At 60.3% G+C, this 27,563-nt stretch overlaps 1 protein-coding gene across 2 annotated transcripts; it reads left to right on the plus strand.

Moving 5' to 3' along the window:
* Positions 1 to 27,540, plus strand: EPHA2 (EPH receptor A2). Of its 2 annotated transcripts, none has more exons than XM_038531880.1 (17): positions 1 to 137; positions 4,769 to 4,836; positions 6,759 to 7,428; positions 15,962 to 16,117; positions 16,223 to 16,555; positions 17,031 to 17,146; positions 17,785 to 17,938; positions 18,388 to 18,487; positions 18,988 to 19,043; positions 19,252 to 19,377; positions 19,474 to 19,659; positions 19,848 to 19,909; positions 19,990 to 20,199; positions 20,429 to 20,578; positions 21,250 to 21,443; positions 22,025 to 22,180; positions 26,584 to 27,540. In XM_038531880.1, exons 1-17 carry the CDS (start codon positions 53 to 55, stop codon positions 26,687 to 26,689), a joined length of 2,928 nt encoding a protein of 975 aa, XP_038387808.1. In that variant the 5' UTR covers positions 1 to 52; the 3' UTR covers positions 26,690 to 27,540. The 2 variants fall into 2 exon arrangements, with proteins under 2 accessions (XP_038387808.1, XP_038387809.1); XM_038531881.1 differs by lacking the exon at positions 1 to 137 and adding an exon at positions 1,073 to 1,213 and having other exon boundaries at positions 26,584 to 26,689.
* Positions 27,541 to 27,563: the final 23 nt, after the last annotated feature.

The following is a 27,563-nucleotide window of genomic DNA, read 5'->3' on the forward strand; positions in this document are numbered from 1 at the left end:
GCCGGGCGCGGAGCAGCGGGGCGCGGAGCCGGCGGCGGGAGCGGGGGGCGGCATGGAGCGGCCGGGGCCCCGCGCCTGCCTGGCCCTGCTGTGGGGCTGCGTGCTGGCCTCGGCCGCCGCGGCGCAGGGCAAGGAAGGTGAGTGTGCGAGCCGGGGCCGCCGCCGCCCGACCCGGGCACCCCGACCCGGCACCCGGCACCCGGCACCCGGCACCCGGCGCCCGGAGCCCCGCGGGGCGCGCGCGCAACTTCGGAGGCCGACCCGGCGCCGCCTGCCCCGGGGCGCTGGGCGGGGTGCCGGGGTCGGGAGGGGAGGGCGCGCGCTGCCTCCGCGGCGCATCGGGGACCCCCGCCCCGGGGTCACGGGGCCTCCGGGGACTGAGCGGCCGCGGCCGGGCTCGGAGGCCGCAGAGAAGGGGCCGCGGCGCCCGCCACGCGGTCGTGGCCCCGGCGGCGGCTTCAGGGGCGCGCGTCCCGACGGGGGGCGCGGGGGTCCCTTGGACAACGGGGCGGCCGAGGGCCTTTGGTGACCCGTCCTCAGCAGCGCGCTCGCTCCGATTTTGCGGGGAAGCATTCCTACGGAGGCCCCTCATTTGCGGGGAGGGGGCTCTGGGGCGGGCGGGGAGCCCCCTGGGGAAGCCCGTGCGCCCTGAGCTGTTCTCCACGCCCCCCTTTGCCTCCAGCCGGGGCAGGAGAGTATGGAGGGGGTGGGGGGGCGAGTTTCGGGCCAACCTGCCCACGCACAGCCTCCCAGCCTTCCCAGTCCGCGTTGCCAGGCCCGGGGGTCAGGCGCAGGGGTCAGGTTCGAGGGCCGCGAGTGCGGACAGGAAGTCCCAAAGTCGAGCGTTCTGAGCAAGGGGTGACTCAGAACGAGGAAATGCGGCAGGTGGGGGCGCGGCCTCTCAAGGTGTGGAGCCGTCACCCCAGGGCCACCGCGGAGTCCGGGCATCCGGGGGTGGGGGCCTGAATCACCCGAGCGAGCGGCGCAGGGCGCAGGGCGAGGGGCCCGCAGACTCTGCCCTGGGCGGGGCAGGTGCGTGAGCGGGGGCGCCGCCCTGGGCCGGGGGCGCGGAGAGGATGGGGGCTCCTGCCCTCGGCCGAGGACCTTCCGGGCTTCGGGTTCCAGCAGTGAGAGCAAGTTCTCCCCGTGGGCCTGGGCCGAGCGCGGCTTCCGCAGGCTCCAGCAGGGGGAAGTGCAGAGGAAACCCGGGCCGGTGAGAAGTTTCCTTGAGCCTTGCTTTCTTTCTCTGCCTCCCAAAAAGGGGTGGGAGGTTTTGCTTTTGCAAGTTGGGAGGAAAAGAGGCCAGAGCTGGAGCTCTTGGAGGTGGAGGTGGAGGTGGGGGGCGCATCCTGTCGGAGTTCCTGGATGGGTCAGGGCTCCCGGTCCCAACTTGCAGGAGTGGGCGGCAGGGATTGCTGCCATCTGCAATACTCCTCTCCCCTCCCCACCCTCCAGCTTGTGGTCCTCCCCCTTCCTGGGGGACTGGGCTTCGAGGGAAGGGGAGAGACAGCTGGAATCTCTACAGGCCTTTCTGGAAGGCTGTCCTGGGGGTGAGGGGATTAGACAGGACCCACGCTACTGAGCCGCTGAGCGGGTGTGCAGCAGCCCCGGCCTCCGGCCTGGAAGCCTGGAGCTGCCTGGTCCTTGTGCCCATACTGTGCCCTCCCCAGCCTGGCGGAGTCGCAGCCCCCTCCCCCTCCGCGGGATTGAGGAGGGAAAGGGTGTGTTTAGAGAGTCCTGGGGTGGGGGAACATTAGGTTCCAAGAGCCCCTGTGAACCACTCCCTAGGTATGCCTACGGTGGTGGTGGTGGTGCTGGTGCTGGTGGTGGCGGCCCAGCTGGCAGCTGCTGGTGGGTTCTGTTCGTTGGTTTTCAGGCCAAATGTGGTAAATCTGCCTGGGAGTAGATGGAGGGGGTGGTGTGGGCAGAGAGAAGGACACACAGGCCCCTTCCACCCCGTAACCCAGGCTCTGCTCACTTCCCTTCTCCTTTTTCGCCCCCTCCTTGTGGGTAGAGTCTGGATTTGGAGACCCAGATGGAGCCTGTTGGATTCTCAGCAGCCACTGAATCTGTCCTCCTTTTGCAAATGGGGAAACTGAGGGAGGCCCCGGCTAAGCCCTTGCCAGGCAGGGCCCTTTCTTTGCACAGAGGGCCAGGCCTGGGCGTCTGGCTTCTAGAGCTGCTGGAGCCCATTGTGGTTTCGTGGCTGATTTTCCTAGGAATCAGAATAGCTGGGCACGGGATGCAGTGGCGCTGAGGAGGTGGCTGATGGGAGGGGGGAGCTGGAGTGTGCTCGGGCCCTGGAAAGTCCTTGGCTTGGTTCTGTAAGAAGAGTCCAGGTTCCCCCTCTGTTCCCTTTTTTCCCCACAGAGCCCCTTGCCTTACTCCTTTCTTTAGGAATTAGCTGGATTTGGTTAAAGTGGGAAGCGGGGAGCAGGGAGGTGACTCCAGGTAGTGTCGTGTTTGAGTAAAGAAAGCCTTATGACATTGATGATGGAACGAAGGCGGAGAAATCAGAGAGGGAAGTGTGCTGGGGGTGGCCAGAAGGATTGAGGGCTCCTGGATGGGCCCTGACTAGCCAGGGCCTCTCAGTGAAGGTTCCAGGGGCAGCCAAGTGGCTCCCAGGTCCCCACCCCTTCCAGGGAACCAGAGCCCTCTGTCCCTGGAAGAGCTCAGGGAGAGAGAGCCACACAGAGCTGGGCTCCTGTTCCTGGTGATCGCTTCTAGGGAATTTCCAGGGAGGGGGCTGTGGCTGGAAGCCCCCTGGGGAGGCTCCTTCCTGTGTGAAGGCTTCTTTTCTTCTCAGATTGAGCCCCGTGATACTTGTAAAGCCAGGCCTGGGGCTGGGAGGGGGAATGTGCTCTGGCAGGGGTGGTGGGATCCCTCTGGGCCGGTTAACCCTTCAGAGCCTGGGAGCCACGAGCCCCCTCCCTCAGGGGTGCAGCCTGCAGCTTCCTACCAGTCTGGGAAGGGTCGGGGAGGGACATGTACTGGAACCGAGGGACACACTCACCATCGTCCTCCTGCCCACTCAGCTGGAGCCAGGAACCCCCAGATTGTTTCCTTTGTAGCCAGAACATTCCATTTGCTAGTGGGGTTAGTGAATTTTCCAAGCCTGGGCTCCGGGCATGTCTGAACAAATCTGTGCCCCTACCCTACCGGCTCCAGCCACCCTCCCCATCCCCATAGCCTTGGGACAGGTGCCACATCGGATTTCCTCTTCCCGGTCTGGGCTGCAGGGCCCTTCCTCGAGAGATTTGAGATTTGGCACAGGTCAGCAGCGGTGGCAATGCCTCACATCAGGCCTGGGGGCCTTCAGCCCAGGGGAGTAGGCCATCCTAACTCCAGGAGCGGGTTCCTAAGACTTCTCTCTCAGCCCCCTCCATCCCTGCCCCTAAATCAGGCCCATCTCTGCTCGCTGCCTGCCCAGGTCCACCTTTTTAGAGTCATTCTTCCAAGTCCTGGTCTTGAGGAATGCTGCTTCTTCCTCATATGCCATATTCCTCATGCTCCTAAGTCCAAGGAAGGGAGTGCTTGGTCCCCTCCGCCTCCACCTGAGGGTATTACCCTCTGAAGGGGTGGGGGTGGGGGTACAACCTCATATAGGTTCCCTGCCTGAGCTCCCACAGTGCCCGCAGCAGCTTTCTCTCTAGGGAGGGTGCCACCTATGGGCAGCTACCTGGACTCTACTTGGAAATGGAGGAGGGACACTACCCAGGATCTTGGGTCTTAGGTTTTGGGTCTTGGCTACAGCCACTGAGCCTGGCGGAGAGCCAGGGATGAACCGATGGGATTTACCCAAGGGCAGGACTAGGTCTAGGGAAGGTGCTGGCAGTGTGTCCCTCCATCAGGCTCCAGATGCCTCTCTGGGGACAGTACGGTCCCGGTACATGAACCCTCTGGGGCTGGAAGTCCCCTCTAAAGGTTTCCAACTCTTCCCCCAGGCACCCCTGGCAGGGCAGTAGCCAGGGTGTGAAGGACAGGGCAGTGGGAGTGACTTTCCCAGGGAGGGAACCTCCCCAGCTGTGTGTATCTTTGGGCCCCTCCTGAGACCCCTATGGGTTCCGAGCTTTATCCTGCCTGCTCTGTGGCTTTTGTGGTGGGAAGATCAGTTTCCAGAAAACCCCCCACTCGTCATCCCCCCTCTCCTCCCTGGAGCTGTTCCCACCTGTTAACAGTCCTCTCTTCTTGGAGTGCCAGGAGACACGTATGGACATACGTGTGCCGCCTATGTGTGCACTACGTGGCCCGGGTGGGGTGGGGGGTGTTTCATGCGGGGGGCGCTGTGGCAGGAGCAGGGACGAGTGCCCCCGAGGCCCACGTGCATGTGTGAAGTGCTGCTGAGGGGCCTTGTTTCCGGAAGCAGACGGGGCGGGCGCGGTGTCACTTACCAGCCCTGCCCGCCCCAGCTCTGGCCAGCTGCTGTCCCCCCGCTGGGCTGAGCTCTGTCCTGCTCTGCCCAGCTGGGGGCTGACCGAGGGGGGCGGCGTGGTGGAGCTGGTGGCGTGGGAGACAGGGGGCCTGGTTCTTACCCAGCAGTTCGTGTGGTTTTGACTAGGGCCCATCCCTCCCTGTTTCCCTATCCGTCGAGGGACAGGTCTTTGGGGACAGGTCTTTGGGATACAGTGACCCCATATAGTGGGGTCTCTGAAAGCTGAGGAAGCCGTCGTCATGGCCTCTTGGGGCTGCTGGGGGACTGTCACCTTTCCTTCCATGGCCTGAGTCCTGGAGATGCCCCCAAGCTCACTGGCCCTCCTGTCTCTTCCAGTTGTACTGTTGGACTTTGCTGCAGCTAAAGGGGAACTCGGCTGGCTCACGCACCCATATGGCAAAGGGGTAAGCCTTCATGGTCAAGCGGGGGATGGGGATGGGGAAACTGAGACCCAGGGAGGATGGGGCCAGCCTGAATCTGAACAGCTCAGCCAGGGACCAAACTCCTGCCTCCCACACCAGCTCAGTCTGCCACCCCAGACAGGGTAGGCTGGGGGCTGAGAGGTGGGGAAGGGGGAGGCGGACAGGGCTGGCGAGACAGCTGGAGGCCCCCGCAGAGCAGGGCCCATGGGCGCCCCAGCGGGCCAATGCTCAGAGCAACCCCCTCTGGTTTCCTCCATCTACCTCTTGGGAGGAAGGAATTAAGGCTCCCTGTCTTCAGGGCTGCAGCCCAGAGGGTGAAGGGTAAAGGAGAGACGGAACAGGGGCTCCCAGGTCCCCATAGCCCCAGGAAACCGGATCCAGGTTCTTCCTGCTGGGCCCCTCTGCCTTCTCCCCTTCCCCCGGCTGTCACTTCCCCCTCCTGCTGGGGGCTGAGTTTGTTTTCCTCAGCCCCACCCAAGTCATCCACCCCTGCCCTGCCTGGCTGTCACCAGGACTGCTGGGCAAGACACTGGGATCCTTTTCCCAGCTTTGCATGACCTTGGGGAAGATACTGCTGCTCTCTGGGTCTTGATTTTCCCCTCTGTATAATGGACCCTTGCTGAGTTTGTCCTGGGGCCCTGCGCCGGGGAGAAGTATGTTTCCAGGGGGCTCCTTGGGGCAGTTCTCACTGCTGGCCAGATCTGCGTGAGTCAGCTCCTTGTCCTTGGTCACCTTAGCCCCGTGAGGGCCTGAGATACAGCTCTGTGGATCTCCAGGATCCTGGAATCCTGCTGGGAGGGAACACAGATCACCTAATCCAACCCACTCATTATACAGAGCGGGGAAACAGGCCCAAGGGCATTTGAGCAAAGCCTTGGCCAGTGTCACATGGTGTAGCCCAGGCCTCTGACCCCAGCCCCTCTGTTTTATTCATTCACTCATTCATTTGTTCATTCAACAAATCCTTTCCTGAGCACCCACTCTGTTCAGGTAGGTCCTGGGGATGCATTAATGAATTCGATGCAGTCCTTGCCGCAGCGAGCTCAGAATCTAGTATGGGAGCCAGATGTAGGTGTCACCACATAGGTGCCTAGAGCTGTGATAAAGGGGGTGTGGAGACTGTGGGGGCCAGAAGGGGGTACTTGGCCCAACCTGGGGAGTCTTCCCAGAGGACACTGAGCTATGTTCTGAGGAGGGAAGAACGTGTGCTGATCTGTTCTAAAGCCAGGATCTAAATAATGGGAAGTCATCTACTCTTTTTCTTTTCTTTTTCTAAGATTTTATTTATTTGAGAAAGAGAGAGAATGTGAGAGTATAAGTGGGGGGAGCAGGAGAGGGAGAAGCAGGCTCTCTGCTGAGCAGACAGCTTGACTCAGGGCTTGATCCCAGGACCCCGAGATCATGACCTGAGCCAAAGGCAGACACCCAACCAACTGAGCCACCCAAGCACTCCTCATCCATTCTTTTTGACTTAACCCTTTCCCTGCCACTCACCCCATCTGTGCGCACACACATGCGGCAAATACTACTATTAATGACACCAGCCGCCTGTCTGAGAGCTGCTTCGTCTTACGCATGCCAGGCAATGTGCTTAGCATTTTGTAGATACTCTATCACTGATCCTCACGGCACTTCTGCAAGGCAGCTCTTGTCCCCATCGTACAGATGCAGACTTTGAGGCTCAGAGAGCTCAAGTGATCCACCCGAGGTCACACGGATCCCCCAGACTCCCCCGGCTCCCAGTCCCATATAGAGGTCCAGTACCCGGACACTGGGATCAGAGACACCAGAGGACAGGTCCTAGCTCAGCCACTTTTAGTGTGTGAGGGTGACCCGAAGCCCCTCCCTGGGCCTGCCTGCCCACACTGACCTGTCACCCTCCCGCGCCCCCCACCCCCGCACAGTGGGACCTGATGCAGAACATCATGGACGACATGCCCATCTACATGTACTCCGTGTGCAATGTGGTGGCCGGAGACCAGGACAACTGGCTTCGCACCAACTGGGTGTACCGCGGCGAGGCCGAGCGGATCTTCATCGAGCTCAAGTTCACCGTGCGTGACTGCAACAGCTTCCCCGGTGGCGCCAGCTCCTGCAAGGAGACGTTCAACCTCTACTACGCCGAGTCGGACGTGGACTACGGCACCAACTTCCAGAAGCGCCAGTTCACCAAGATCGACACCATCGCGCCCGACGAGATCACGGTCAGCAGCGACTTCGAGGCGCGCCACGTGAAGCTGAACGTGGAGGAGCGCTCCGTGGGGCCGCTCAGCCGCAAGGGCTTCTACCTGGCGTTCCAGGACATTGGCGCCTGCGTGGCCCTCCTCTCCGTCCGCGTCTACTACAAGAAGTGCCCCGAGCTGCTGCAGGGCCTGGCCCGCTTCCCCGAGACCATCGCGGGCTCCGACGCGCCCTCCCTGGCCACCGTGGCCGGCACGTGTGTGGACCACGCGGTGGTGCCGCCCGGGGGCGAGGAGCCCCGCATGCACTGCGCGGTGGACGGCGAGTGGCTGGTGCCCATCGGTCAGTGCCTGTGCCAGGCGGGCTACGAGAAGGTGGAGGACGCCTGCCAGGGTGAGTGGCCGTACGGGCGCGGCCGGGGTGCGGGGCCGGGGTCCCGGGTTCTGCTGTTGGGCCTGGCACCGCTGGGATCTTGGTAAGGCCGCCTCTGGCCCTGACGTGCGGTGGTGCTGTTAGTGGAAATCACTGATCCTTCCTGGATTTCGGTTTCCTTGTTGATGGTTGGATTCACTCATTCACTGACAATGGGCGTGTTGAAGCATAGTGTGGCGTGGAGGTTAGGAGCAAGGGTTCTAGGACAAAAATGCCTGGGTTCAAACCCTTGCTTTAAAAAAAAAAACAACAAAAAAAACAAAAAAACCCTGCTTTACGTGTAGCTGTGTGACTTTAGGCCAGTTGCTTAACCTCTCTCTGTTGCCTGGTTGCCTCATCTGTGAAATGGAGATGAACACAGCTCCTATCTCATAGGGTTGTTATGATAATCAAATGACCTAATGCTCGCGAAGTGCTTAGGTCAGTGCCTGACACATAAGTGCTTTTAAAGTGTGGTTGTTATTTTTGATTCATCCCGCAAATGTAACTTCGGTATCTGCTGTGTACCAGCCCTGTGAACACATGGGACAGTCCCCGGGGCTCGTTCCATCTCTCTTAACTCACTGCGTGACCTTGGGCAAGCCACTTAATCTCTCTGGGTCTCAGGCGGCCCTTTCATACATGGCGGTGGGGGAACCAGACCTGGGATTCACATCCCCTGGCTGCACATGAACCATCAGCTTTTGAAAAATGTCTGCATTGAGGTCAAAGTGGAAGGCAGGTGCAAGGTCCGTCCTCCCTGCCCGGCCTGCCCCAGGGCCACCGACTCAGCTTCCCCTGACCAATCTACTGATAACAAATAGAGGCCGATTCTCTGGGACTGTGTCTGGGGATGGGGCCTGGGCTTTAGTGAGCTCACATCAGGAGGCTGTGGGTTGGCACGGCCAGGGCCTGTGACAGCGGAAATCCCTACAGCAATGGGGATTTTTTTCAATGGGTGACTTTTTCTAGAAATGGCTGTGGGGCAGGGCATCTGTGGAATGCAGGCCAACCGTTGGAAGGCCAGCTCATCCTCTCTCTCTCGCTCTCTCTCTGGGAATTTCTTTGCTGAGATAAGCAGGGTGTTGAGAAATCGGGGTTCAGCCCTGCAGCTGGGTGATCTTGGGTAAATTTCTCTTCATCTCTGGCCTCAAATAAGAAGGCTTTCTACTTGGTTTTTTTCAAGACATAGATCCTGCAACACACGAAGTAGGTTGAAATGTCAGAGGAGCCTGAAAGCCTTTTCTGATAGGTTCTATCTGGCTCCTCAAACAAATCCTCAGAACCTTGCTTAACACAGCCTATAAACTCCTGGATGAGAAGTTCCTGAGTAGGCCTGTGGTGTAGTCCCTGCTCCGGTCCTTCCTACCACCCCATTGTCCTTCCAGCTCTCTTCCCGAGGAGGCCGCTGCTTTAGGTGACCTCCAGTGCACACTCCCAGTTTCAGACAATGACTGCGGGGTGGGGGGGGCCGAGGCAGCCCAGTGGGTCGAGCACGCTCCTCCCACATGACATCCTCACACAGGAATGCAGGGGTGGGGGGTGAGGGGCAGCTGAAAACTTTCCACAGGCTGGTGATTCAGCCCCTGCAGAGATAAGTGGACCTTGGGGTTGCAGGGGGGTGAGGGTGGGGGAGAGACTCTCTCCAGGAAGGGGGGGCAGCCTTCCTTCCCCTAGAGGCGGTCAGCGGGGGCTTTGCCTGTGAAGCGCTGAGTAGGCCCCGGATTGGGAGGACTCATTTCCAAGACCAAAATCTTTGACTTTACTGGTGGAAACCTCTCAACTGCCAGCCACCTGTTGCCCTGCTTTTTCCTCCTTGAGATCCCTCGACCCAGATTCCCTTCATTGTGCTCTTAGGGGCCCTCGGTGTAGCTGGGAAGCCCCAGCCCGGCTGCTCTTTATCCCTGCAACATTCCCAGCAGCCCCCCCCTGACCACGAGGCCAGTGGAGAGAAAAACAGGACCTCCTGCGGACAGGTGCTCCCCGCGGGCGCTCTGTGGGAACGCTTGCTGAATCGGGGCCCACCTGTCTTCGAGGCGCGGACGGGAGACTGAGGCTCAGGGAGGTGAGGAGACTTGCCTGGAGTCACACAGCAATGCTGTGTGGTCACACTGGGATTTGAATCCAGGAGATGCGGCGGCGCCCAGGCTGGAGGATGGGTCAGGAAACGGGGCGGGAAATGACCAGTTCCTTTGGAATCCCTGACTCAGCTCCTGGCGGGGGGACGGGGCACGAGCTCTCTGGGCAGCCCCCAGATGACGGAAGGGTGGGTGATCGGGGGCCCTTACTGAGCACACTGAGGGAGAAATGGAGGCAGGTACAGGGCCGGCCCTCCCCGCCCGCCCCTCCGCGGGGCCGAGGACCCAGATCCTCTCACTGGGGCTTTTACTGATGACACATGGCACCCAGAGAGGGGTGTGGATTCCCTGAGGTCGCCGAGCACTTGGTCCGGGTCATCTTTAGAGTTCACTGCTTTTTGGGGTTCTTTCCCAGGAAGCCTGGCTCTCAGGAAAGAGTTAAATGGACAGCAGAAGGGAGGCACCGCTCAGGTGCTGCGATCGGACAGGTGGGCACGCTGCCCGGGGAGCTCTCCGAGCTATGTCAGGAATGAGCCAGCTTCGCTCCAGTCCCCTGCCCTACCCCCGGCCTGCCTGGGGGACAGTGGAGTCGCTCAGGCTGACCGTCATCTCCCCCGGGGCGGCTTTGTCTCTGCTTCCTGTGCTGGCATCGGCGGCGGAGCTGCTGGGGCCCTGCCTGGCGCCTCGGCCATGGGCTCTGCCGGCCAGGTGAGCAGGTGGCTGGCGGCTTTGGCCAAAGGCTCGGCCCAGCAGCTGGGAGGCTGGCGCTGGAGTGGGTACCGTGGGGAATTCCCTCTGTGGAGGCTCCTGCTCCTTCAAGGGCCCAGTCCCCTGGGGACATCTCCTAATTTCTCTGTTCCCCAGTTCACAGGGACACCCCCAGTCCAGGCACCAGGCTGAGCATTTCTTGTGGTTTCCTTCAGGCAAACAAACCCCAAAAGGCTGAGGGTGGTAGATCTATTTTATAGATGAGGAATCTGAGGCCCAGCAAGAGGAAACAGTGACCAGTGACCAAACGAGCTGGGGCCTGGCACAAGGAGGGCCAGTGTGCTGTCCCCAGCTAGCTGCCCCTGGCTGGTGTCCTCTCCATAAGCAGTGTGACCTTGGCCAGTCCCCTCTGGGTCTCATTCACCCCACCTGTGAAATGGGTAGACTGGACCCTTGCTAACCTAGTGATCAGAATCTATCTCCTGGGACTTTCCTTTTTTTAAAAAGAGATTTTATCTATTCATGAGAGACAGAGAGAGAGAGAGAGGCAGAGACATAGGCAGAGAGAGAAGCAGGCTCCATGCAGCGAGCCCCATGTGGGACTTGATCCCGGGCCTTCAGGATCATGGCCCGGGCCGAAGGCAGGCACTCAACCTCTAAGCCACCCAGGCGTCCCATCCTGGGACTTTCTACTGAGAGCCTGAGAACCCGGATTGCCCCGGTAAGCTGTTAACTGGGTGATCTCACCATGTGGGGCAAGAAGCAGGGTTCCAGTACTGGGATCCTGAATGGCCCAGGCCCAGTCCGGTCGGGGGACGGCTCTGGTTAAGGTGGCCTTGGGGCAGGTTGGCTCCCGGGCTGTGTCAGGAGCTGTGGGCAGAAGCTGCGCTTAGGATGTGACTGGTCCCCAGGCTGGGGGCTCTGTGAGCTGTTGGGCGCGTCCCTGCCTGGGGAGTGCCACCCGGTGTCCTCTGACGCGTGGGGGGGAGCCGTGGATGGATGGCGGCTCCCCACGTCGTCTGGGCCCTGCCCTACCCGCCCCGCCCCGCCTCAGTTCACACCGGGGGCAAATTCACACCCTGGCAGCCCCATGGGGTGGCCCCTCCCGCCCTCACCGGAGGTAAGTGGGTCCCCAGAACGGAAGGAAGGAGGCAAAGGGAAAGCAAACAGAAGATAAAAGGCTGGTGGTGGGGAGACAGCAGGAGGCGGAGGCTGGGGGGGAGTGGCGCTTATCTCAGGCCCGTGGAGGAATGTGCCTGAAGATAATTCTCCAGGGTGTGTGTGAAGGGGGCAAGGTGCTAGCGGCCTGGGGACATCCCCACATGGGGCCGCGGGCCTGCTGGGGATGAGAAGCCCCCCGGGTCTGGAGCTCTCTCAGTGGCCCTCATTGGCAGGGTCGATGACTTACAGGTCACCATTTGCCGCCTGTCAGGGCACAAGACAAAGTCCACACTCTGTCCCCCTGGCTTGGGGAGGTGACTGGCCCCGGGTGAATTGCCACCGCGATCTCTTGACCCTGTGACCTCACCACGACCAGTTGGGGAGGTGGTTGGACCTGGGGGGGAGGGGCTCTCCCCGGGGCTAGATTTGCGTCACTCCAGAGGGCGGGTGTCCCTAAGTCACTCCACGCTGCCACCTGAGAGGCGGGCATCGGGAACTGGAAAAACCGGGGTGCAGCTCTGGGTGCAGCTGCCGTGCCCCAATTCCCCTGCCCCCCCTGCATGGGGTGGCCCGGGCCCGCCAGGGAACCCCGGGCCAGAGAAGCCTTCCATAGGTGTGCCCGGGCCAGGCTCTTGTGCCAGGCAGGTGGACATCCTGGGGCGCCATCCCCGTAGGGTGTCCCAGGACTCTTCTGTGGCGAGTGTTTAATGCACACGTGCTAAGTTTAGTCGTTGACTCACACATTCATTCATTCATTCATTCATTCATTCATTCATTCACCTGTCCGTCCACCTAGCCAACCAACGTGACCTGCACCCCTACTGTGTGCTGGACCCTGTGCCGGGCCATGGGCCACAGAGAGATCAGACTCTGTACCTGCTGCCGCTCTCACAGAAGATTCTAATAGGAGCAGAAGTAATTTCAAAGGGAGCATGAAAGCCAGGCTGTGAATTCCCCCGAAGCAGTGACGGTGTTTATCAGTCTCACCATCATATCCTAGATGGTGCCAGACACGTAGGAAGTGCTCCATTTCTATTTGGTAAACAGAAGATTGAGTAACAGATGCCCCGGTGGGGCAGAAAAGGGTCAGAAGTTGGGCAGCCCGGGAGGGCTGCGGAGAGGAGCTCAAGCTGGGTATTGAAGGATACGTAGGAGTCCCCTGGTCGGCTAAGGGACCGTGGGTATTCTGTGCTTGCTGGTGTGTTTGGGTGTGTGTGAACACCCGATGTGCCCAGGACGCCAGGAGATCCAGCCAGGCAAAGTCAGGAAGACACGGGGGCTTGCTGGTGTCCTACCCGTGGACTCCGGGGCCCCTGAGCCAGGCCCACTCCGCCAGGGCCCCGGGGACAGCCCCGTGTGCTTGTGGGGTTGGGGGGGGCAGCGCATTCTCGTCAGGCAAGCACATGCCCTGTTGCCGCCGCCTCTCCACTGTATTATCTGGCATATCCGCAGCGGAAATCTCTCCAAATTCCCTCTTTCCTGCCGGCAGCAGTCAGGCCACCCCCGGGCTCTGGGGCCAAAGAATGGAACGTGACTCTTCCCCCCCCTTCCTCCTCTTGGCATGGGACTGGGAGGGGGGCGCTGGGGAGCAACCACGTGGCGGGGCGCGGGGGCATCATGGGGGCTTGCAGGTGGCTAAGGCCTTCGGTAGAACCCAGCCCGAGCTGTGGGGGCTTGTGTCCCCTCCCCTGAGCCTGAGGGCCCGGGAGGGAAGGTGGTTCTGGGGGCCCCTGAGCACCCCGACTCCCTGGGCCTGGACACCTGGAGCCAGCACTTACCTGGGGTATCGGCCCCTCCAGCGACAAGTCAGGGCACTGGGGGGAATTGAAATCCCAAGATCAAGTGGCCCAGCTCTGCAGAGTCTCCTTTTCATCAAAGATTTGGGGAGGAGCGAGCTACTTTTGTAATGTGACATATATATAAGGAGGAATGCAGGGTACATGAGGGGTGCCTGGCCGGCTTGGGCGGTGGGTCTCGGGTTGTGAGTGTGAGCCCCACGTGGGGTACAGAGATTAGTGAAAAATAAAATCTTAAATACACGTGGATTGCTAAAGTACGATAGGAGACTTAGTTCCCCAGTCGATGTTCCGGGGTTGATTCTGCTCTCTCCTCGAAGAGGCCATAGTGTGCCCCGTTTGAGAAGACCTATGTCGGGAGGTGCCACACACGTGCCACACCCCCGCCCCCCCCCCAGCTGCTCTGAAATTAGTCTTGGGATCTTCTGGCTGGTGAAATGGGTCAGGACTCATCTCCGGTCTCTTCGGGCTCATTTTAGAATGTTGATTTCTCTTTGCTCTTTTTTTTTTTTTCTTCAAGATTTTTATTTATTCATTCATGAGAGACACAGAGAGAGAGAGAGAGAGAGAGAGAGAGAGGCAGAGACACAGGCAGAGGCAGAGGGAGAAGCTGGCTTCCTGCTGGGAGCCCGATGCAGGATTTGATCCCAGATCCCCGGGATCATGGCCTGGGCTGAAGGCAGATGCTCAACCGCTGAGCCACCCAGGCGTCCCGATTTCTTTGCTCTAATGCTAGATGCCTGTGGGAGGAGAGGGACTCAAAGTCCGGCTTCCTGGGTTTAGGTTTGGGTTTTGGGTCTTAGGAGCTCATTGACCTTGGACAAGTGGTCTTGCCTCTCTGGGCCTCAGGTTCCTCTCCTTGAAAGTAGAGTGAATGATACAGTGCCCAAGTGTGCCAGGTTCATTGTGAGGACTAAGTGAGTGTGAGGTACGTGGCCTGGGAGCTGCATACAGTAGGTGCTTATTCAGCAGTCACTGTTTGTGTCACTGCACAGAGCAGGAGTTGGGTCCCAGGCCCCCTCTGTCCTGGACGAACACCCTCAGGGCCTCTGCTGAGGTTTGTTTGTTTTGTTTTGTTTTTTAATATATTTAATTTATTTATTTGAAAGAGAGAGAGAACGAGTAGGAGGAGGGGCAGAAGCAGAGGGAGAAGCAGACTCCCCACTGAGCAAGGAGCCCCACATGGGGCTTGATCCTAAGACTCTAGGATCATGACCTGAGCCGAAAGCAGATGCTTAACCGACTGAGCCACCCGGGCGCCCCTCTGCTGAGGTTTTGATGTGGTGGCAGGACAGGCTGCTCACTCACGGTGGGCGAGGGGCGTCCCCAGTCCTGCTCCCCAGCTCTACTCACACAGGGAACTGGACAAGGAGGAAGACTTTGTCCGAGAATTTTCTTGACAGTGTGGATCTGACTGTGCCATTGGCTCTACATCAATCCATCAGTGGCTGTTTTTGCCCCTGGATAAAGTCCTGGCTCCTTGGCCTAACATTAAAGGCCTTGCTCAGTCTGATCCCTGAAAACCTCTCGGCCTTCTTGCCTCCTGCTTCCCCCATTTATGCCCAGAAAGCCACTCATACTTTCTGTGTGGATCTTTCTCACCCCTACCTCCTCCTTCCAACCTTTCCATCCTGCCGAACTCCTACTCAGCCTCCAAGCCCCGGCTGAAATATCCCCGCTATGACTCCTCAGCCTCCTTAGCTCTTGCCTACCCCTTTATGGGAGACATAGTCATGCGCTCCCATGCCCTGAGTTCAGGGGCTCTGTCCATCTCAGGGTCCATGTCACAGAGCAATGAACATGGCACTGAGGTTGGAGGGTCTCAGGCTGCTGTCCACAGAATGAGATGGAGGCGGGTACAGTAATGGTGGGGTTGTAGAAGAGGTCCCTAGGGTGATCCCACCCCACCCTGGCCCTTCTGGCAGTTGTCCAAGCCCTGAGCAGCCCTGCACGGTGGGCCCCGTGTCTAGGCAGCTTCCTGCCTGTGAAGCCAGGAAGGGGCTCGGGGCAGGGGCAGGATAGGGTGGTGGGAGGAAGAAGCCTCTGGAGTCAGGTGCCTGAGCCCCTCGTCATCCTGGCGAGGACAGGACCTTCCACCGGGGAGGAAAAGCTGCTTCCTGGCTGCCCTCCTGAATGGCCGAAATGACCTGTCCTGGAAGTAGCTCCACCGATGATGCTGGGGGCCTGGCCTTTCCTGCTTCCTGGTGGGCCAGCCCCGGAACAGGAAGGCGGTCGGGTCCTGGGGTGGGGGAACACCTGCAGGGGTGGCATCCTGAGCGGGTGTGCCTGGCTGACGGGCTGTGGTGGTGGTGACAGTGGGTCAACAGAGGCCAGTGGGGAAGATGCAGTTACTGCCCTGGGCCGCTGGAAGCCTGGGTGGGGACCCATCAGGCTGGTCTGCACAAATTAAAGGGGATGAGGCAGGCGGGCAGCAGGCTCCATCTGGGGCCGAGCCAGGTGTGAGATAGGATTCTCGGGAAGCTGAGAGGTGAGATGTAAGCCTTGAACGCCCGGCTCGGGTGTGGCCCTGCCTGCGAGAGCTGGTGGGGAGCGTGCCGAGGTTTGGAGCACACGGGCGAGGCGCGTCCTGGGTGCCCAGCGTGAGCTAGGTGCTTGCCATGCACTTTGTCATCGCAAGATGCCTTAGGGATGAGAAAATGGGCCCAGAGGAGGTTAGCAACCTGTGTGGGGTTCTGGGACGAGGTCCCGCTGGAAAAGTCGCTTTGGGTGGGAACTTCGGGTTAAAATGACGTCTGTCCCTGTGTCCACCAGCCTGCTCGCCTGGATTCTTCAAGTCCGAGGCATCCGAAAGCCCCTGTTTGGAGTGCCCCGTGCACACGGTGCTGTCCTCCGAGGGGGCCACCTTCTGTGACTGTGAGGAAGGCTACTTCCGAGCCCCCCAGGACCTGCTGTCCATGCCCTGCACTCGTGAGTTTTGCCTTGGCTCAGGGAGGGTGGCTGGGGTGGACGTGGTGTGCTGGATGACACGTCAGGCTGCCCGGGTCTGAGCTCTGCCCTCTGCCCTCCATGCAGGCCCGCCCTCCGCCCCGCACTACCTCACGGCTGTGGGCATGGGCGCCAAAGTCGAGCTGCGCTGGACGCCTCCCCAGGACAGCGGGGGCCGGGACGACATTGTCTACAGTGTCACCTGCGAGCAGTGCTGGCCCGAGTCGGGCGAGTGCGGACCCTGCGAGGCCAGCGTGCGCTACTCCGAGCCGCCGCACGCGCTGACCCGCACCAGCGTGACGGTCAGTGACCTGGAGCCGCACATGAACTACACCTTTGCGGTGGAGGCCCGCAACGGGGTGTCGGAGCTGGTGGCCAGCCGCAGCTTCCGCACCGCCAGCGTCAGCATCAACCAGACAGGTGAGGGCGGGGGGTCAGGTGGGGCTTCGGGAGGGTGGCCACCCAGGGCTTGGCTGTGTCCAGAGAGAGGCCGCAGCAGGTGGTGAAAATCAGTCTGGGTTTCTTCCGAGCTCTGTGACCTCTCTCAATGCCCTCACCTACAAAATTGGAGTAATAACAGGGCTATCCAGAGGATTCAATAAATTATATATAAGGCTCTTAGGACGGTGCCTGTCCACAGAGAGGATAGAGCAAGAGTCAGCTGTTGTTTTACTTTTATTATTTATGCACTCATAAATAGTCACGGGGTGCCCTACATGTGCCAGCCCTTGGGGTCCAGGGCCTGCAGCTGTGTGCTGATGTGGGCTTGGGATCTGAGGAGCCCCGGCTGTGGACGGGACTGGGTCTGGGTCTGGGGGCATTCACCCCACCACCCACCCCCAGCCACCCCCGACATGGCTCCTCACACCCCTCCCCCACTGCCCCCCCCAACCAGAGCCCCCAAAGGTCAAGCTGGAGGGCCGCACCACCACCTCGCTGAGTGTCTCCTGGAGTATCCCCCCACCACAGCAGAGCCGTGTGTGGAAGTACGAGGTCACCTACCGCAAGAAGGTAACAAGGGGTCGGAGCTGGCCCTGGCTGGGTGGCAAGCAGAGGGCTGGCTGGTCACAGACAGATGCTTACCACGTTCTGCAGATGAGGACACTGAGGTCTGAGGTCTTCCTGAGAGTCACCTCTCCCAGGCCAGCACAGCAGAGAGTTGTGGGAGAGGAGACACAGTGTTCTGGAGTCTCCCCAGAAGAGATAGTCGGGGTTGGGGAGAGAGCCGGGTCTCGGTGATCAGACATTGCTGGTGGTCGTGCATTTGCAGGCAGTAACCTTGAGTGACTCACTTCATTTCCTTGAGCCTCAGTCTCCTCACCTATAAGAAGAGCATCCAGGGGCACCTGGGTGGCTCAGTTGGTTGAGTGTCTGAATCTTGGTTCCAGCTTCGATCATGATCTCAGGGTCCTGGGATGGAGCCCCACGTTGGGCTGCACGCTCAGCAGGAAGTCTGTTTTCTCCCTCTGCCCCTCCCTCTGCTTGTGTTCTCACACATGCTCTCTCTCTCTCTCTCTGATAAATAAATAAAATCTTTAAAAAGAGAGAGAGAAGAGCGTCAAGTTTGCTGATGTAAGCGAGCTGCCTTGCTAAACCAGGCTTGGGGGAGCCTCTGGTGGGCCCAGCTGATGCCCTGCCCTCACCCACAGGGGGACTCCAACAGCTACAACGTGCGCCGCACTGAGGGCTTCTCCGTGACCCTGGACGACCTGGCTCCGGATACCACCTACCTGATCCAGGTGCAGGCGCTGACGCAGGAGGGCCAGGGTGCCGGCAGCAAGATTCACGAGTTCCAGACGTTGTGTGAGTTGGGCACCAGGGCCTGGGCAGGCCCTGAAACAGAATAGTTGGGACATCTGGGAGGAGCAAATGGATCAGAGAACTTAAAATGCCCCCTTCCTGGTCAGCCAGGGCCTAGGAGAGCCCGGTGGGGGTTGGCCCCAAGTCTGGGGGAGGGGGACCAGGGACATGCATTCAGGGCAGTGTTGCAAGAAGGAAGGACATGGGGCCTGACACTGGCGGACTGGGTCATGGAAAGTGTCCCACGCACCTGGCCGCACCTACCATATTCCCTAGGGCAGGCCTGCTACTTACCATCTATGAAATGGGAATAAATATTCTCATGAACCGTCACAAGTAAAAGCATCCGGCACATGTCTCGGGTCCCTAAAGTGGGCCTTGGATGCAAAGGGGACATTGCCAGTCTTTGGAGTTGGGGGGCTCCCTTGTCATCAGCCGGTCTCCCCTGACAGCCACGGAAGCATCTGGCAACTTGGCAGTGATTGGCGGTGTGGCCGTTGGCATCGTCCTGCTTCTGGTGCTGGCAGGAATCGGCCTCTTCATCCATCGCAGGTTGGTTGGAGCCCACGCCTGGGCTCTCCGAGGGCCGAGGTGGGCTACAGCGGGGCGGGACCGTCGGTTTCCTGTCTGCAGAATGGGGCTGCTGGTGATCTAACCCCGGCCCCCCCGGGGCCGAGAGGACGCAGCGGGCTGTAAAGTGCCCAGCACAGCGCCTGGCACGCCGCGGGGGCTCAGGACGTGGCGGTCATCATCTGTGCCCTCGTTAGTAACGCTGCGTCCACACTTCCTCTGGACACGCAGGCAGGAAGCTCTGGGAGCTCTAATGAGGAAAGCCCTCATTATGGCCACTTAAGGGGCCATTATGGGGTGTAGAGCCCCGGGAGCGAGCCCTGCTTGCTCATTTCCTCCCCGCCTCTCACTGCCTGCTCAGCAGAGCCCCCGGCACACCAGGCCCCGCTCAGGACCAGAGGGAGGTGGGGGCCGGGAGGCTCATGGCCAGAGCAGGCCTCTGACCTCCCCCATGTCGTGGGTTCCCCGTGGGGTTCTCTCAGGAGGAAGAGCCTGCGGACCCGCCAGTCCTCGGAGGACGTTTACTTCTCCAAGTCAGGTGAGATGCAGCGCCCCCCGCCGTCCCCACAGGCTGCCCCCCAGCTCTGCCCTCCAGCTCTGCGTTGGAGACGGGATAGCTGGGCGCTCCCAGGGCTCTGTGGTGGGCTCAGTGATGCCATGGCCTCCTCCTCCTCCTCCTCCCCTTGGGTGACCCCTCACAGGGGGCTCCCCCAAACCGTGACCCTGCCCCTCCTCCTCTCGTCCAGAGCAACTGAAGCCCCTGAAGACATACGTGGACCCCCACACATATGAGGACCCCAACCAGGCTGTGCTTAAGTTCACCACTGAGATCCACCCATCCTGTGTCACGCGGCAGAAGGTCATTGGGGCAGGTAAGTGCAGTGCGCCTGCCCAGGGGGCCTGGGACTCGTTGGGGGCACCTGATGGCCAGGCTGACTGGGTGGTCCTCACACCTCGTCTTCCCGCAGGAGAGTTCGGGGAGGTGTATAAGGGAACACTGAAGGCGTCGGGGAAGAAGGAGGTGCCCGTGGCCATCAAGACGCTGAAAGCCGGCTACACCGAGAAGCAGCGGGTAGACTTCCTCAGCGAGGCCAGCATCATGGGCCAGTTCAGCCACCACAACATCATCCGCCTGGAGGGTGTCGTCTCCAAATGTGAGCGCGGGCACCAGGGTGGGGGCGGGAGACCCACCCCATCCCAGGGCCTGATCACCCGCAGTGGGCGTAAAGAAGGGCCACCCAACAGGGGCTCTGTCCGTAGCAGTGCCCCCCCAGCCCCCCGCTCCCCGCAGCCCCATCTACAACTCTGGCCACCCCCTCACGCCTGTGCCCACCCTCTGCAGACAAACCCATGATGATCATCACCGAGTACATGGAGAACGGGGCCCTGGACAAGTTCCTTCGGGTGAGGATGTGGGCTGGGGTAGGTGGGGAACCTGGGGCTGCTCGGGGTGCCCTGGTGGCTGAGGGCCTGTGCTCTGGCAGGAGAAGGACGGCGAGTTCAGCGTGCTGCAGCTGGTGGGCATGCTGCGGGGCATCGCGGCCGGCATGAAGTACCTGGCCAACATGAACTACGTTCACCGCGACCTGGCCGCTCGCAACATCCTTGTCAACAGCAACCTGGTCTGCAAGGTGTCGGACTTCGGCCTGTCCCGTGTGCTGGAGGATGACCCCGAGGCCACCTACACCACCAGTGTAAGTGCTAGGGCAGCTGTCGCCCCCCGGGATGAAGGGCTTGAGGGTGAAGCGGCCTTCATGCTGCTCCAGGTCCTCTCACCTACGTACCTGAGTATGGACCTCAGGCACACAGGTGAGAACACCTCCAGGGAGCATGGACGAGGGGCCCTGACTCTATCTGGCCTGGCTGCGATCGTCCTAGGGCGGGCCAGAGGGACAGTAGTGACCGGGCCTGGGTCCCCTGCAGGGTGGCAAGATTCCGATCCGCTGGACAGCTCCGGAGGCCATTTCCTACCGCAAGTTCACCTCAGCCAGCGACGTGTGGAGCTATGGCATCGTCATGTGGGAGGTGATGACGTACGGCGAGCGGCCCTACTGGGAGCTGTCGAACCATGAGGTAGGCCCCATCACCCTGCCCAGCCCTCTCCTGACCTGAACGGAAGCCCTCTCGTTTCCACACCCCGATGGCTGGGCAGAGGAGAGTTTGGAGGGGCTAATCTTCATCTGGTACATTCAGTACATGTCTATTGAGGGCCCCCTATGAGCCAGGCTTGTGCTGGGCCCCAGACCCAGTGTCTGCTTATGGTCAGTGGAACGACAAGGAAACAAGGACTGGGGAGGTGGCGTGCATTCCTGCGTGCATGCACCTGGGTGTGCATGCACATGTGCATGTGATAGATGCATCTGTGTGTGAGTGTGGGTGCCCAGCGCTTCACGCAGCCTGGAGACTAAGGCGCAGTAAGTAGCCAGGTGAAGACACGGAGCGGGAGGAGGGCTCTGGCTGCAGGGAGTGGCTGGTACAGACGTCCCCAGACTGGACGGAGGCTGACTGCAGGGCACACAGCGGGGTCAGGAGCCCCTTCCTCCATGGAACTCCGGGGACAGCCCCTCAGCACTTGCCCTCTGTACCTCTGACGCTTGTGTATCGGACTCCAGAAAGAAGGCTCGTCCCCACGTGTGTCTGGGGTTCCCTGCCCTCCTCGCCCGCCTGCATGGCCGGGGCCTCCTCAGGGAGCCTGCGGGGGTCTGGCGGCCGTGCAGGCGGTGCTGACCATCCTGCCTCCCCAGGTGATGAAAGCCATCAACGACGGCTTCCGGCTCCCCACGCCCATGGACTGCCCCTCCGCCATCTACCAGCTTATGATGCAGTGCTGGCAGCAGGAGCGCGCCCGCCGCCCCAAGTTCGCCGACATCGTCAGCATCCTCGACAAGCTCATCCGCGCCCCCGACTCCCTCAAGACCCTGGCTGACTTTGACCCCCGGTTAGTTCCGTCGCCCCCGTGCACAGCGGCCCCCGGTTTCATGGCCGGCTGGGGCCAGTGGGTGGGGGTGGGCACCCACACGTGGGCTTCGCTTGCCCGGGGCGGGGGCTCCAACCTGTAGCAGCAATCGGCATACATGGGAAACGCGCCGGGCGCTGCGCTCGGCACCTAACATGTTTTAACTCATTCAAACGACCGATGAGATGGGTCCTGTAATTATCTGCCTTTTGTTGATGAGGAAGCTGAGACAGGGCGATTAAGTATTTTATGTGCTGGCAGGTCGCCAGGCTGGGGCTGTGCCTCCAGGAACCTGAATCTTAACATTTTGTTATTCTGTGGTTATCGGTGGTGGTGTTGCCAGGGGGGAGCGGGCGGGGCGTGGGGGGCGCAGGAGCTGTAAACACTGAGTGCTCATGACATGCCAGCCTGTCTCCCTGAAGCCTACCTGATTGGGCTCCCCTGTTACCCACATAAGGAAACTGAGGTGCAGGGTGGTTAGGGGGAGCGGCAGGCCTGGGCCCCCCCTGGGGCGGGCTGGGTGCTGCAGCCGCTCACCTGCAGGTGGGTGATACCTGTTTCAGGGTGTCCATCCGGCTGCCCAGCACCAGTGGCTCCGAGGGGGTGCCTTTCCGCACGGTGTCCGAGTGGCTTGAGTCCATCAAGATGCAGCAGTACACAGAGCACTTCCTGGCGGCTGGCTACACTGCCATCGAGAAGGTGGTGCAGATGACCAACGAGTGAGTCTGGCCCGGCCTTCTCCTGCCTCCAAGGCCACCTCGGCCACCCACTGCTCCCCTCTTCTTCTTTCTCTCTCCTTTTCTTTGGGGAGAGGCTTCACAGGAAGGGCAGAGCCAGGCCAGCAGCCAGCAGTTCTGGGCACTCACTCCTGGCTCCCCCCTCTTCCTGCATCTTTTTCTTTCCAGAAGGGGAAAATAATAGTAATTGTCATAATCAGAGCAGTGTTGGTGGTGGGCTAACTGTGTGCCAGCTGTGTGCTTGAGCACTTTGAATCCGTCCTCATCCACCTAACTTGGCAGGTGGGCCTTGTCCGTATATCCGCGGACAGGTGAGAAACGGGAGGGGGGGGAGTGCAAGGACTTGCCCAGGGTCCCACAGCCACTAGAGGCCCAGTGGGATTCCAGCCCTGGTCGGTCGTTGAGGGCCCGGAGCTCGGGGACCATGGAGGTCAGTAGTGGAGAAACAGACTGGGAGGTTACGTAGCCTGCTTGAGGTCACACAGCGGTTAGGGGCAGCGTTCCTCTCCGGGGTGCTGAAGAGAAATGGGCAGAGCCCTTGGACTTCTAGGCCGTTGCCCGGGAGAGAGTGCCCTGGGCCATCCCCTCCCGGACACCTCTCCCCGCGTGGTTGACTCTCAGCCCTGTGGTCCAGCCTGGCAAGAAGTGCCAGTTACCCCGGCCCTAGCCCTGGGTACAGCCCTTTGTCAGGCGGCCCTGTGGGAGCTCCGCTCTCCCCTCCAACATTGGGGACCTTTCCCGGCACGGCCTTGGCACGGACACCTCTTCCCATCCCAGGAGGGAGAAGACGTTATCCTCTCAGCCTTTTGTGCCTCTAAAAATAGTGTTAGGCCCCAAGAGCCCAGCATGTACAGGGTCCAAGGTCAGGGCTGGAATGGGCCCTGGGGGCTGGGAGGTTTTGGGAATCACACGGAGGGGGTCCACCCGGGCTTCCCGCAGTTCTGGGTCACAGAAGTTCTGGGAGCTGGGCCTAAGCAGGAACATTCTCCAGGGCCCCTGAAGACCGCTGAGCTGGGCTTCTGATTGCTGGTCACAGCTTCTCGGGCCAGGCCGTGGCCCATCCCAGGGGACGGGGAGTCAGATAGGGACAGAGCTGGCCAGAGGGAGGCCTGGAGAGAGGAGATGGGTCCCAGGATATCTGTTGTCTCCAGCCAGCGGCAGGATTCCAGGCTCGGGCTCTGCAGTCACACTTGGCTTCAGGTCCCACATCTGACGCTTCCTAGTGGGAGACCTTGCTCAGATCAGGTTCCGTCCTTGAGGCTTGCTCCCTGTTTCCCTGCTGTGCAGATTGCATGGGTGCAGTGCAGGTGACATGCCTGGTACCTAGTAGGGACTTAACCCATGTCACTGTCCTCTTCTCCTCGGCCCCCTTGCTTTCAGCCTGCAGCCTGTGGGCAAATGCCAGGGTTCCTGGGCCCCTTCCTTTCGCCCGGGAACCTAGAGCAGCCTCTTTGTGCCTCTGGGGGCTCCCGGTGGGGACAGCACAGCTACTCTTGTGGGTGAGCAGAGCAAGGGGCAAGGAGAAGCGCTTACAGGAAACACATGTTCTTAGAAGCTTCCCGAAATAGCCCGGGGTGCTGCTTGGCCAATTCCTTTCCCACGAGCAAGGACAGGGCTGTCTTGGATGGATGGAGGCTGTGTGTGTGTGTGCATGTGCGCTGTGTTTGGAAAGGTCTGAATAAAGGCAGGAAGTCATTCTACGCTCCCTCCGCCTCCTACCAGCTGGGTGGTGCTCAGAGCTGGGGCCTGCGTGACTCACCACCCCTGCCTCCTTCTTTAGTTCAAATCAGTGAAACAAGTGGGGATCTTAGACCACTTTTTTACCCCAAAGGCTGTGTCTGCACATGCCGTGAGTCCCAGTGGGAGCCAGTGAGCTGGTCTCAGAACTCAAGCACTTTCCCTGTGGGGTTGAGGTTTAGGCTTCAGTGTCCCCTCCCTGCTCTTCCTGGCCCCTGACCCACTGCTCACTCCCCTGCAGGCCCTGGGCCATCCCACGAAGGCCACATTTTCTCACATTGAGCGTTCACCACGTTATTTCGGAGTCGCTTGAGTCACTAGCTAGACTAGGGTTTGAATTGTCTTTTGAGGAACTAAGGAAGCAGTGGATGTTGTAGCCCAGAAAAATGCCCAGTCCCACCAAAGGCACTGTCCAGTGTCTGGGAGGGGGGCACAGGCCGCTGGGCCTTATGGTCACTGCGTACCCTCAGCATAGGCTTGGTGCTGATGCACTGTTTGCTGAGACAGTGAAGCATTGACATGTGAGGCTCTGGGAGGCCTCTCTCCCTCCTTGTGCCCAGGGCCAGCGCATAGGCGGTGCTTGCTGGGGATGTGCGGCCTCTGAATTTCCCAGGGCCTGGACCTGCGCTGAGAGTGCTCAGAGGAAAGGTAGCCTCGGTCAGGTGTCTCCCTACCCCTGTGATGAGAGTTGATGGCAGTGACAAGAGGGAAACCGAGGCTGGTTCAGGAACAGTCTTGGGCTGGTCTGCTGCAAGGGCCACAGGGACCAGGCTGGCCTGTGAGTCTCATCTTGTGCGCCTCCCGGGTTAGCAAATGAGGCAGGGAAGGCGGCGGGTTTTTTTTTGTGTTGAAGAAGAGCAGAGCTGGGGTAGGTGGCTCGGGAGCATCTAAGCAAAGCTTCCCACTTTCCATGTACAGAAACTGAGGCCCAGAGGCAGGACAGGACCTGCCGAGGCTTTGATGACGTCCCAGACTAAAATTTGGCCTCTTGCTTCCCGGCCCAGGGCTTTTGCTTCCTAGACGGGTCTCAGGAGCAATCTCAGCTCCCACCCTGTCAGCCTAACTACAGCAGGCTGGGAGACAGGCCCACGGCGGCCCCATGTCCACTAGCAGCCGTTCATTCCTTCAGCAGATAGTCCTCAAAGGACCTACTATGTACCAGGCCCATCCTGGAGCCCAGGGGACAGGTCTCTGCTGTCACCCTCCTAGCACTCACTTAACCCCCTGCATCTTAAGCTGCACATCAGGGTCTTTGGGACCCAGTAGGATGCAGACTCCCTGCCCCACCTCCAGAACTTCAAGGTCAGTGAGTCTGGAGCGAGGCCCAGGATCCTGCTTTTCAGTAGCGCCTCCTTCCCCGGTGCTGTGAATGCTTCCCTGGGAGCCACCCCAGGTGCGGGGGAAGTGGCGCTGCTTCCTCGACAGCCCCAGCTGTTTCCGTTGGACTGGCCCACGGCGGTGGCTTAGGAAGTTCTACCTGCTGTCCAACTGCTGGCCTTCCTGCTGCAGTGGAGCAACCAGCCCCTCCTGGAGCCCCCCCCAGCCCCCCTCCCCACGCATCCGGGTCTGCCCTTCCCTGCCCAGCGTTTCTCCTCCGAGGGCTCCCAGAGCCTGTGGGAAAGTCATGTCTCTGGAATTGCAAACAGGAGCTCGCACCGTATAATTAGTTTCATTTACAGCCAGGAGACGGCCCATAAAAACCTGGGTGTTTTCATGGGTTTGGGCTGGTGGGTGAGGGTGGTGGTAGAGAAAAGTCCCAGAGTGAGCAATAAACGTCCTGCTCCAGGGCTCCTGGGAGCATAAGTGGTTTTACAAGGGGATGGAGGGGCATTGGGAGGGGGGCAGGAGAGGGCTCTGGGCTCCTGGGCACATCTTTCCATTCGGCACGGAGGCCGCCTTCCGCCTCTGCCACCTGTGTCCGGGGGTCTCCCACCCTCCACCTTCCAGCTAGACACTCATCCCATCTTACAGGTGAGGAAATTGAGGATCCTAAAGGAAGAACACCTACTTAGTTAGTTCCGGGGTGACCTGGTCACCTGCCTGGTGACCCGCCAGCCTCTCCCTCTAGAAGAACTCGAGCAGAACGTTAACCCTTGAGGTCCCACTGCAAAGTGTGTCCTGAGTTCTTCCTCAGTTGTCAGCAGTGGGCGCTCGGAGTAGGGATGGAATAGAGCAGTGGCTGGGAAGAGGCCTAGCAGGGAGAGCTGAGAGCAACACCCCTAGGGGGTCCCTGGCCGCGCCCCCCTGCACCCAGTGATGGCACCAGTGCTGCCCAGGGAGGAGGCCTTGGCTGGGGACAGGGAGGACAGATCCAGGCCGGGGGAGAGCAGGCGTGTGTTCATAGCTCTTAAGATTTCCAGCCCCTCCACCTCCTGGCTGTGTGACTTTGGACGAGTCCCGTCCCCTCTCTGAGCCTCAAGTTCTCGAATCTGCAAAATAGTGGGGAAGAGAGCACCTGCTTCACAGGCGGTCATGCCGGTTTCATGGGGGAGGGGAGAAGCTTCTCACAGCGTGGGCCCTTCTCTCCTTTCCTAACTGTTGATGTCAGCAAGCTTTCGGGATGTGGCTCCTCTTGCCAAGCCTCTGCCCCCCACCCCTCCCCGCCTCTCCCGGCCAGCCCCTAACTCCCCCCTCTCTCTCACCCACAGCGACATCAAGAGGATTGGGGTGCGGCTGCCCGGCCACCAGAAACGCATCGCCTACAGCCTGCTGGGACTCAAGGACCAGGTGAACACAGTGGGGATCCCCATCTGAACCCCGGCAGGCCGCAAACCCCCTTGGCCAAGAATACTTGAAGAAACAGAGTGGCCTCCCTGCCAGCTCTGCACTGGGCCACCAGGGACCTTATTTATTTCTAGTTACTCCTTATTGATGCCTCCCTGAGGCCTCTGCTGGGGGGGGAGCGTCTTGGACGACACCTTGGCCTAAACCGGGGAGACGCTCAGGGACCCCAAGCCGGGGGCCTCTTCATCTACAAAGGACAGTCCGCCAAGCACTTAGCAGGCACCGCCGTGTTCCCAGCATCCCCTGGGGCAGGAGCCCCGCCAAGACATGTGGACAAACACACAGGACATTTCCAAACCCCTTCGCCGTCTCGGGAGGTGGAGGGGTTGGCCTGTGGCCCCGTGAACAGGGTACCTCCAGCCTCACCCACAGATGAGAAGAGGACAGCCAGCAAACTCAGCTGGGCAAGACCCAAAGTGGTTCCCCTGTCCCTCTGGTGCCTTCCTCAGCCCCCCAGGCCCTGTCCTCGGCCCCAATGGGCCAAATCTCGCTTCCCCGGGGCCCTCGCAGGATGCTTGGTTGTGTTGAGGTTTTTTTAAAAAATATATATTTTGTACTTTGTGGAGAGTATGTGTGTGTGGCAGGGGGCTCGGCTGGGGCTGAGGGTACACGGTGGCCTGTGTCGGACATTCCCAGGCTGGGGGCCGGTCCGTCCGACCTCCCTCCCCTTCAGGCAACATTCACTACTCTGTCAGTGTTACTGATTTCGTTTTCGTTGGATATTTTTTTCGAACCTTAATTTATTATTATTTTTTTTATATTTATTGTTAGGAAATGACTTATTTCTGCTCTGGAATAAAGCTGAAAATGGTTCAATCTGATCATGGTTTTGAGTCTTTGGTGG

This window comes from Canis lupus, chromosome 2, assembly GCF_011100685.1.
Source record: "Canis lupus familiaris isolate Mischka breed German Shepherd chromosome 2, alternate assembly UU_Cfam_GSD_1.0, whole genome shotgun sequence".
Lineage (NCBI taxonomy): Eukaryota > Metazoa > Chordata > Mammalia > Carnivora > Canidae > Canis > Canis lupus.

Excerpts from the sequence above, each read along its gene's own strand:
- EPHA2 (XM_038531880.1), top strand. The coding sequence starts at position 53 with ATGGAGCGGCCGGGGCCCCGCGCCTGCCTGGCCCTGCTGTGGGGCTGC. Across the intron at positions 16,556-17,030 it reads CGTCAGCATCAACCAGACAG|AGCCCCCAAAGGTCAAGCTG; the intron begins GTGAGGGCGGGG and ends CCCCCCAACCAG. Across the intron at positions 19,044-19,251 it reads CGTTTACTTCTCCAAGTCAG|AGCAACTGAAGCCCCTGAAG; the intron begins GTGAGATGCAGC and ends CCTCTCGTCCAG.